Raw genomic sequence first — 11,993 nt, forward strand, 5'->3', positions numbered from 1 at the left:
CGCGATTCGCTGTGCAGAGTTGCGTCCCTTGGGCACGCCAGAAACCTATGATAGTGGGTTCGTATCCCGGTTCACCCCGATTATTATTATGGAGCTCATAAATAAATAGGATAAAAATCTGTGGACTTAGGATGCAGTCATGGCGGGTACCAACAGAACAGTTAAAAAAAGATGAAAGTCGACATTTGGTTCTAAAAGTGACTGTTTAATGAGAACACAGTGAAGCAATAATGTTATGAAACGTGCCAGAGATCCCAACTACATCTGATGATTGAAGGAGAACATCATGTCGGAGTGTGTCAGATGCCTTCGAAAAGAGTATTAAGTGGCAGTAAAATCCTTCCACATTAAGCTGACACGCCGCGATTAAAAGCGGCGTTAAATTCAACTCACTCACACTCTACCTTTGGATAAACTGGAATTGCCACTATAGTTTTAAAGGATAACTGATAGTGCGGTTTTAAGGAGTCGCGAATGGTTTGCTGCAAGTTCCCCGTGCACGTGATTTACGTGTCAGAACTACAAGCGAGCATTCACAAATTGGCTATGGGTACAAAATGTAACTGTTTATGTCATGACCAAAATGATTTTACCAATAACAATCGCGTGACAGTGATTAACTTTTTCAGGGGCGATTGACGGTTTGTTTCCGGGTGTATGTAATTTAAACTCATTTTGTCTGATTTAACTTTTTAAACTGAATGCTTGAACCAAATCCAGTTCTGGACCATTTCTATCAAGGTTCACAAAATATAAAATAGTTTCAGTTTTATAGACAAACAGATCTAGAACAAAGTAAAACAAATTATATTTCTTTGATAAAACAAAACTGAAGACATGCTGACATAGGATGTCATTGAAAAGAAAGTCAGTGCCACATCGACATGAAAAGTTCCCTTGATCTTTAACCAGTGGCGCTATATGTCATCTCCAGTCTAGAGAGTGTCCCTATCAGTTCGACTTTTTGTCGTCAGTGATGGTAGGTTTATTTCACTGTCAGATTTGACTATAACTGTCAATAAAGCGTCATGCGAGTGGAGTGGAGCTTTTTCTGATTTACGTAACGACTTTAGATTTGACGGTTCGTTATATACCCTTTCAAACAATATATTTATATTTAACAAATTACATTATCGAAGGGACAAATTGAAATAACACTGCAGCCGAGAGATTAGCAGCTCAGTGAGCACATGTATGACGTACCTCACACTTACTTGTTACACCTTCAACCACGTGCTTATATGAGTGACATACAAAACACTTACGTGTATAACGTACCTCACGCGTACCTATGAAACGTACCACACGTGTCGTTGTTTGACGCAAAACACCTGTTCAATTAGCGTACACGCGTTCTCCAAGGACAACTACACAATGGTACGCGTACGGTACGTCACACGTTTAACTATGCTGCGTCTGAAACACCACACAGGTACGCAATACGTATCACACGTTGGTGAGGTAAACGGAATTTCTCCAACCGCCGCCGCAGATCTGTGTCGGGTTCCCACCACAAGGCATTGTGCACTCACTCTCCGGCTTCTTGGGGTAGCCGTCGGTAAGGACGTCTCCACAGTAGCAATAGGTAGCATACTGAAATAGCGTAAATAAAAAGAACGAGTGAGTGTGAGTCACATACAGGTTATACGTATCACGGCGTGTCAGCGCATTCTATGGTACCCGATGGCACCATGTTGTCTTCACCTCAATACTGTTGTATTCACATACCTAGATAACCAAGGTTGTGTCCACCTCAACAGTGTTCGAATCACATACCTAGATAACCAATGCTGTCTGCACCTCAACAATGTTGTACTCACATACCTTGATAACCAAAGTTGTCTTCACCCCAACAGTGTTGTATTCACATACCTTGTTAAACAATGTTGTCTTCACCTCAAATGGGTTGTATTCACATACCTTGTTAAACAATGCTGTCTTCACCTCAAATGGGTTGTATTCACATACCTTGTTAAACAATGTTGTCTTCACCTCAAACGGGTTGTATTCACATACCATGATAACCAATGTTGTCTTCACCTCAACAGTGTTGTACTCACATACCTAGATAACCAATGTTGTCTTCACCTCAACAATGTTGTACTCACATACCTGGATAATCAAAGTTGTCTTCACCCCAACAGTGTTGTATTCACATACCTTGTTAAACAATGTTGTCTTCACCTCAAATGGGTTGTATTCACATACCTTGTTAAACAATGTTGTCTTCACTTCAAATGGGTTGTATTCACATACCTTGTTAAACAATGTTGTCTTCACCTCAAATGGGTTGTATTCACATACCTTGTTAAGCAATGTTGTCTTCACCTCAAATGGGTTGTATTCACATACCTGGTTAAACAATGTTGTCTCCACCTCAAATGGGTTGTATTCACATACCATGATAACCAAGGTTGTCTTCACCTCAACAGTGTTGTATTCACATACCTAGATAACCAAGGTTGTCTTCACCTCAACAGAGTAGTATTCGCATACCTAGATAACCAATGTTGTCTTCACCTCGACAGAGTAGTATTCGCATACCTAGATAACCAATGTTGTCTTCACCTCAAAAGGGTTGTATTCACAAACCTAGATAACCAATGTTCTCTTCACCTTAACAGTGTTGTATTCACATACCTAGATAACCAATGTTGTCTTCACCTCAACAGAGTAGTATTCACATACCTAGATAACCAAGGTTTTCTTCACCTCAAAAGTATTGCATTCACATACCTAGATAACACATGTTGTCTTCACCTCAACACTGTTGTACTCACATACCATGATAACCAATGTTGTCTTCACCTCAAGAATGTTTAACTCACATTCCTCGATAACCAAGGTTGTCTTCACCTCAACAGTGTTGTATTCACATACCTAGATAACCAATGTTGTCTTCACCTCGACAGAGTAGTATTCACATACCTAGATAACCAATGTTGTCTTCACCTTAAAAGGGTTGTATTCACAAACCTAGATAACCAATGTTCTCTTCACCTTAACAGTGTTGTACTCACATACCTAGATAACCAAGGTTTTCTTCACCGAAACAGTGTTGTACTCACATACCTAGATAAACAAGGTTATCTTCACCGAAACAGTGATGTACTCACATTACTACATAACCAGACCGCCTCCGTGGTCTAGTGGTAGAGCGTCCGCCCGGAGAGCGGAAGGTCCAGGGTTCGATCCCAGGCCGCGTCATACAAAAAGACGTTAAAAGATTGTACTTGTTGTTACCCTGTCTGGCGCTCGGCATTAAGGGGCTAAAACAAGGACTGGTCGGCTCAGAGTCAGTATACTGTGTCTGAGTGGGGTATTCATGTTAAACTGCGGCATGGTATCTCAGTGAGCTAGCACTATAAATCGGCATCAGTCCGGACTAGTACAAGCAGCCACACACACACATACACGTGCATGCACGTCGCTATATAAGTGCAATAATCTTGGACGCGACGTTAAACCCAATTTCACCTCACTACTACATAACCAAGGTTGTCTTCACCGAAACAGTGTTGTACTTACATACCTAGATAACCAAAGTTATCTTCACCGAAACAGTGATGTACTCACATACCTAGATAACCAAGGTTGTCTTCCCCGAAACAGTTATTGATAAAAGTTATATTAAGTTTATATAAAACATATGGAACGTAAAATAATAAAAATGAAACAAAAGTAGACTAATAAAGGTAGCTAATTTTAAATTTGGATATAGAGGTATATAAGATTAAGTTGAGAATATTTGATTATAATATAAGCTGTAGTTTTGATAAATTACATTTAAAATAATGTAAGGAATTTTCAACGACTTGGGACAAACATGCACAAGATAACACAATGTGAGTGAGAACTATTAGTTACAAAGGAATTAATACAGAAAAGACTTTTCACATTTATCACAAGAGTATTCTGGACATTTTGTATTTATCATTGGATTGCTTCCACAATATCGTCGATTAGTTAATGAATCAAGAATAGGGTAAGATATTTTTCATTTGTATAATAAGTAAGTGAGTCACAAAATCAATGGGAAGATGGTCAATTGGTCACGTAGGCTTCGGTATTTTTCCGATTACGACACACATGAGTTCATGGTCAGATCTAACTTTTAACGAATCAAACTGAGGTATTGTGACATGTGACAAAGAAAGATCAGACGCGACCCCTTTAAAAAGATGAGGTATGCACGAGTAAAATGGTGTGGTTCGTGCAGTGACTGAGGAAAATCGATATCGCTCTGTTTCTCTCGCCTGTCTTCTGTAGAAGTTGTCTCTGATGGACTGAAGCGTTATTAAAAATATGTGAGTATAACCTATGTTTTGTGTTTACTCCTGTTGTAACCAAGGGCCGGTACATGAATGTTGATTGAGACATTTCGAGGTGAGAGTCGATAGACCAATCACTCCTTGATTAAGACCCGGATTCTGACCAAACGAGCTGCTAAGTCGTGGCTTACTTTGCTTATGACGCCACGGAACGACAACCACATAGGTAACTATAGTAGGGCTCCGTTAACCCTTAAACGCAGTTACGACAATACCGACAGTGCTCATCGCGACAGTGTGCCACATACCTGTGTGGCTGCATAAACGAAGTGTTCTTCTCGACAGTGTCCCACATACCTGTGTGGCTGCATAAGCGAAGTGTTCTTCTACAGAGTGTCCCACAAACCTGTGTGGCTGCATAAACGTAGTCTGCACATCGACAGTGTCCCACATACCTGTGTGGCAGCATAAACGAAGTGTTCTTCTCGACAGTGTCCCACATACCTGTGTAGTTACATAAACGTAGCCTGCACATCGACAGTGTCCCACAAACCTGTGTGGCAGCATAAACGAAGTGTTCTTCTCGACAGTGTCCCACATACCTGTGTGGTAACATAAAGGTAGTCTGCACATCGACAGTGTCCCACATACCTGTGTGGCAGCATAAACGAAGTGTTTCTTCTCGACAGTGTCCCACATACCTGTGTGGTAACATAAAGGTAGTCTGCACATCGACAGTGTCCCACATACCTGTGTGGCAGCATAAACGAAGTGTTCTTCTACACAGTGTCCCACATACCTGTGTGGCTGTGTAAACGAAGTGTTCATCTCGACAGTGTCCCACATACCTGTGTGGCAGCATAAACGAAGTGTCCATCTCGACAGTGTCCTACATACCTGTGTGGTTACATAAACGTAGTCTGCATATCGACAGTGCCTCACATACCTGTGTGGTTACATAAACGCAGTCTGCATATCGACAGTGCCTCACATACCTGTGTGCCAACATAAACGAAGTGTTCTTCTACACAGTGTCCCACATACCTGTGTTGCAACATAAACGAAGTGTTCTTCTACACAGTGTCCCACATACCTGTGTGGCAACATTAACGAAGTGTTTTTCTACACAGTGTCCCACATACCTGTGTGGCTGCATAAACGTAGTTTGCATCTCGGCAGTGCTGTATACATAACTCCGTTGTCATCCCAGGAACGATATACTCTGCATGGGGGAGCATACGAGAGGCATCGTCAGAGTAACATCCTTGATAATCTGAAACAAACAACTTTCATCACCACTCTCACCTTTACGTAACCTTCACACCGAATCATACTGAAGGTTTTTAATTCCGAAACACCTAACTTGTCGTACCAAATAACTGATATAAGAGTAGACATGTGAAATACGCAGCAATGTTGTGTGACGACAGTTCCTAGTCTATACATTGGTCTTGTAGGTCACGTGGTCACGTATAAAAAGGAATCTAGTCTTTGAGAGTTTAGTTTCGGATCAACATAATTTAATTGTCATCTCGTAAACCAACGTTACAAACTTGCTTTTTAACCTTTAAGATGAAAATAGTTTAAATATTAAAGGAAATTGTCTTGATGTATTTCGTACAAAGAAGCCTAGATACACTGCTCAATTTCAGATTCAGAAATTTTGCCAAACTATTATTGAGGTGTATGTGCGTGCGTGCGTGCGTGCGTGCGTGCGTGCGTGCGTGCGTGTGTGCGTGCGGCACGCTATAGAATTCATCACTAGTACATTCCTTCCACGCTTACACATGTGAGTGTATGTGGGGGTTGGGGGGTGGGGGATTGGTTGAAAAACGTAGTTAAGGTATTTTGTTGTTTACTATGCTACCTGAAGAGTAGACAAGCTGTTGCCACTTTTGTACGATGCGGTTGGTCGACACTGACATAGCATTCATTGGTCCGCGGTACCGAATGACAACAAATGCCGAATAACGTTTGGTTTGTGAAGTAAAGTTGTTCTCGACATAATTTACACTAACAGAGCAGTTTATGAAAGTTTATTGCCATTAACAGAGCAGTTTAGGAAAGTTTGTATGGCTAAAAACAAACGTCATGATCAGATGTATTTACTTTTACTCATGTATGTTGACATTCGTAACTAAGGACGCTACGAATGCTCTTTTATGACCGGACATGAATGTGGATGTTTAGATAAAAGCACGAATCCTATAGCTACCGGGCGAACCAACAGTGAACCCGTTTATGCATTTTAGAGATGTGATTACTTCAGGACTAACAACTGTCTTGGTTAAAATGATTTGTTTTTAGCAGCCTCGAAATATTGAAAACGGGCCAGCGTGAAGATGGTAACTATATATTTTTCATAACATCTACAGCTTACTAATTCACTGCATGCCATTTGTCCTGCACACAATTGTATTTAAAACATTTCTCCCAGGACTGCATGTTAATGATCAGTTAGAAAGTCGGCGTTCTCATCAAACGATTTGGAAAAAAAGGTCATAATTATAAATTGAATGATAATGCGACGTGCCAAGTCAAATGCAGCGCTTTAGCTTTTCAGATGTCTGTAATGTTTGGACCCTGTATTAAACCCATTCGCCGTAAACACGTACTTGTAGATGCCCGCATACATTCTTGTGATAAACAACAAAAATAATATAACTACAATGACCGTTTTCACGTTCGAAATTAAGCACATTTTAAGTGGCAAATAAGGAGATCTACACCCTGAAACAATTATACAGAGTTTGAACGATGATGAACATGCAAGTTTTCACAGTAATAACGTGATTGTTGTAGTATCCATTGGCAGTTTGTCAATACAGACTGCGATATATCGGCGTGTATCTGGATTTATCGCGATTCAAGATATTACTGGACCCGTAAATATCCGGGGTAGAACAGGTCTTCAGCAACCGATTCTTGCCGTAAAAGGGGACTATGCTTTTCGTAAGAGGCGACGAACGGGATCGGGTGGTCAGGCTCGCTGACTTGATTGATGCATGTCATCGATCCCAATTGCGTGGATCGATGCTCATGATTGCAATCACTGGATTGTTTGGTCCAGACTCGATTATTTACAGACCACCGTCATATAGCTGGAATACTGCTGAGTGTGGCTTTAAACAACAAACAAGATATTACTGTGATCTGTTAACTGTCGGACGTATTTCAAGTGAAGTTTAAGATTACAAGGAAATGAAGTCAACGATACTGCTGTACAACATTACAATACTCAAAACATCAGATTATATTACAGAGTCGTAAAGTGACAATCATATATATCATATTCATATCGCATTCGATGTATTAACTGTACAGTTACGACTCAAACGCAAAAAAATGAACGCTTACTCATCACCAGGCTGTCAGACAAATGTTCAAACTCAAACTGGTTGTCAAGGCATAGCTTAAACGCCAGGACGATGACTAAATATGAATCTCTGAAATGAAAATGATACAGGAAACATCTTTTAAATATGATAGAAACAAGGCCTTTGTATGACTTAACTGAAGACATATAGTCTTGCTCAACTGTTTAAGGATTGCATACAGGTTTCATTTCATCGTTTTGTTTGAGAGTCTGCATGACAGACGTGTCAGGAAGGGTTACTGGGCAGTGCTATATGTACATGTCAAAACAAAATTATTAAAAATAAAGAGCTCACTTGAATGTTGAATGTTACTTATAATCATGTACAAGTCATATTTCCTTACTGCAATGATTATAATTTAATATTTTGATGTGTTTGTTTTTAGTACCAACATTCAAATAAATGACATTTGTATCAGCGATATTGTCTACGCTCTGCCAGTGGGTTAGCGTTAGCCTTAATAAATGTCTGCAAGATACTGTGTATCTGAAGGTGTTTTTTCTATTTGTTGCCTATATACGGAAAAAGCGACGGTTTCGTGTTTACAGTGTTATAAGTAAATCCTGCAAATATAGAATGTTTGGGGAAACAGTCTGCGTTTAGTACGAGTAAACACGAAATAAGGCTTGAGGTAAAAACCATTTGTAAATTCAGATCCTTTCATCCCTGTGTCCAACCGTAAATGATCAATCATTCATAATAAGCCTTAGCAGTTGAGGCGTTACACACTCGTATTTCCAAGTGGATCTTGTGTTGATGTGAACCATGTGTCGATCATTTCTATCGGACATCCATAATTGAATACTCGAGTTCATATTTCACATCGTGTTGGACACACCTTATATTTCCAAACTGCAGTGCGTACACCTGGTCTTTTCAACACGAAACATAATCGAATTCTTGACGTCATGCCATTTCCATCGGCAGGAGAGGGGGAATACCATATACGATGGCGTCCAAATATTGTTCATTTGACAATGAGAAACCAAATATAATTCATACGAAGCTATGATATATGACCAGCCCGTTAGATGTGGATTTTAATAGAAAGTTCAAAGAGTGACTATGGTATTATCAGTATTTTTCTAAATGTAAATTGTGAACTCGTCAACGCAATGACTTGATAACAGGTTTGAATAATATACGATGTTATTGTAGACTCATTTCTGTTAGGTATCAAATTAGTTTTGCAACCTTCACTGCAGATCTCTCGTAGACTGAAATTTAATGTAATATTATAAAGTACATTTCACATGATACAATATACTTTGCACACAATTTGTTAATGCGTCAAAGTGACTGAACAAAACATGGCGGAACTATTTTGATAACGCCACAAATTAGATGAATTAAGTTAAAATGAGTTGAATCATGTGTCATGGTGCTAATAGACAAACCTCTATGTATTTGCTAAAGACAAACATGAGTTTGGAGCAAGGAAAATATTGTCGCCCATGGGCCAGCCATGGGCCAAACCTTTTTCGCCTGGGGGCGAAATTTCTAATAATACATGTAGACATACCTGCCCAACGGCGCCATAGTTTACATTTTGAGTTTTCGAAAATATTAATACTTTTTACATGTTTTCTTCCTTTTTATGTACCGTTGAGAACAGCATGTTCAATTTTGTAAATACCTTTGACAGAGACTGGCCACACCATGGAGAGTTCCTGGACAAATGGGTTTCCAGAATTAAAATGGGACCTGTTGTATATTTTCTATTGTTCAAATGCTCTGTTACCATACAAAAAGATTTAATACTTTGTTGTAACTTCCATACGTCCAGTCTTATAAACATATTCTGTCTCTCTATCCCTTCTTTATGTCTATTGTGCTTATTGTAATTGGATGTTAATATTTGGGAGTGGGTGTTCCAAATTGGACAACTTGTAACCGATCCATTTAACTATTTACTATCTAACACAAAAGGTGGAGTCAGCTAATGGGTTTGCTGTAAAAGCAGTTTTTTCTGCATTTAATATTTTCAATCTATTTACTGATAAAAGAACCAACCCTGTCGGTATGATTATATGTATCATAAATCTAGCTTTAGAGGAGTTGTTTTACTTGACTCAAGCTAAGCATGGTTGCCAAACTTTGGTTCCTGGCGATCATGTTGAGCTGCTGAGTAATAGTTTATTCTTTTAAATGTTCTCAAACTAGTTTTAAATAACATTTTTGATAATCTAGTAAATGTTCTGTCCATCGACGACAGCTTTTTATTCATTTTAAATGTATTTATTACAAATGTAAAACTTATTCACGTCACGATATGGCAGTAATATTGCCGATGTGACGTTACGTTTAAACTTACTCAGTCACTTGACTCGGCTAAGTGTGTAGGTTATTTTGATGACAACTCGAAAGCTGACAGTGTTCGTGAATGTAGGTTTCTCAAGTGGCCAATGGCGCTGCAAACCGCTATGCAGAGTTACTTCCCTCAGTTCGGTCGTAGGTTGAACTTCCATTCCCACATTCTCCCCGATCATGATCCTTGGTTTGTTTTTTATATACATATACTCTTGTGTATCACCGAAATGGTAAACATCACGGAAATGCGGCTTTCCGACAACTTTTCTTGGTGTTATTTTTTATTCAAAATTTGGCTTGGCGAAAAGGAAACCGTATTTACACATTAAGTTTGATCAATAGTTGTCAAAACAACTTTTGAGAAAAAGATTCAAAATTGCTGAAATCCTTTGTATATTGCAGTGGCAATAAAACAATATATGTTTTCAGTTTTGCGGGTGTTTCAGGGTATATGAAGCGCGGAAATCATAACATTTAAAACCTCTATCTAATTGTACGTCTCAGATACAAAACAATACCTTATTTCCGCTTTGTGGGTGATTTACTTACATTGTGTACAGAGGAAGGACGTTTCCGAGAACATTGATCCTGATTCACATTGGCAGATTCCGTCCAAACAGTCACTGTTGATCCCGTGACAGTCAGTACCGGAAGTACATGGAGCGCCATAGTGATTGACAGCTGAAATCAAGAACAATTATGTATATGAATATCTATAACCCGGATCTGGTCTTTGGAGCCATGATTGTCAACAACAACAAAAATCCTATACACTACTACTACTACTACTACTACTACTACTACTACTACTACTACTACCACTAGTGGTACTACTACTACTACTACTTTGTAGCTATTATTTCAACAACAGCAAAAACAACAACAAATCATATACACTACTACTACTACTACTACTACTACTTCTACTACTACTACTACTACTACTTCTACTACTACTACTACTACTGCTGCTACTACTACTAGTAGTACTACAACTACTTTGTATCTATTATTTCAACAACAGCAACAACAAAAAATTTGCTACTACATGTACAGCGACTTCGTTTTCTACTACTACTTCTACTACTACTACAACTACTACTACTACTACTACTACTACTACTACTGCTACTACTACTGTCACTACTCACTTCTACCACTACTGCACTTTGTAACCATTATTTCAACAGCTACTACTACTACAACCACTACTACCACTACTACTACTACTACTACTACTACTATAATAATAATAATAACAATAACAACAACAACAACAAGCACCTTCATGGAAGAAATGCTTTGGGTAAGGGCAACACGGACATTGTGTCAATTTTCTCAGCCTCACACGTAATGACCAGATCCCACTGATAGTTCATAAATAGAATTTTGTAATTTCTGATACATACCGTTGCACATCAAATATAGTCTAGTTCCGGGTTCAGCCGAATTCTGTACCCGAGAGGGCAACGTGAAGGCCACTGCGTATCCTCGACATCTTCCCGTTGCATGTTGAAAGCTGACACACTTGGGATCGTTGTGACATAAACGATAACATACACCCTGGTTTGTCACATTCCAGGTCCATAAGCTGTAATTTGTCACCGCTAGATCGTCAAATGCGTCAAGATGTACCACCATGCAGTCCACGCATAACGCCGAACACAATCTAGCCGACTGAACGATGAGCCAGGCCACCGAAGAGGCCAAGGGCAGATTAACCGACCTGGTACTTCTGATGAAACTGCATGCGATGAGGAGAAAAGCATTCATTTTATCTGAAAGTGCAAAACAATATTTACGTTAGATTAGAGTTCAATAAATTAAACTGAATGTGATTTGCAAGTTTACTGTCATATTATTTCACATTCATAGTCAAACATCAATATCATCCGTATGAGTAGGGTGTCTTTGAAACTAGATTTAAATGTGTACACGTGTGTCATGACGAGGTAGCATTATGCATATGTGACGTTTTCTGATAACGAAAGTATTTCAGTTTTACAGATCCTACATACGTAGGCAACGAATTCGA

At 39.2% G+C, this 11,993-nt stretch overlaps 1 protein-coding gene across 1 annotated transcript; it reads right to left on the bottom strand.

The window, feature by feature from the left end:
• Window positions 1-282: 282 nt before the first annotated feature.
• Window positions 283-11,730, bottom strand: LOC124122813 (putative fungistatic metabolite). Its single transcript, XM_046485958.2, has 4 exons — window positions 11,368-11,730; window positions 10,508-10,639; window positions 5,414-5,544; window positions 283-1,593 (listed from the first exon to the last, which is right to left on the bottom strand). The coding sequence occupies exons 1-4, from the start codon at window positions 11,597-11,599 to the stop codon at window positions 1,447-1,449; spliced, it is 642 nt and encodes a 213-aa protein (XP_046341914.2). The 5' UTR covers window positions 11,600-11,730; the 3' UTR covers window positions 283-1,446.
• Window positions 11,731-11,993: the final 263 nt, after the last annotated feature.

Source organism: Haliotis rufescens, unplaced genomic scaffold (genome assembly GCF_023055435.1).
Source record: "Haliotis rufescens isolate VD_foot unplaced genomic scaffold, xgHalRufe1.0.p SCAF_18, whole genome shotgun sequence".
Classification (NCBI taxonomy): domain Eukaryota; kingdom Metazoa; phylum Mollusca; class Gastropoda; order Lepetellida; family Haliotidae; genus Haliotis; species Haliotis rufescens.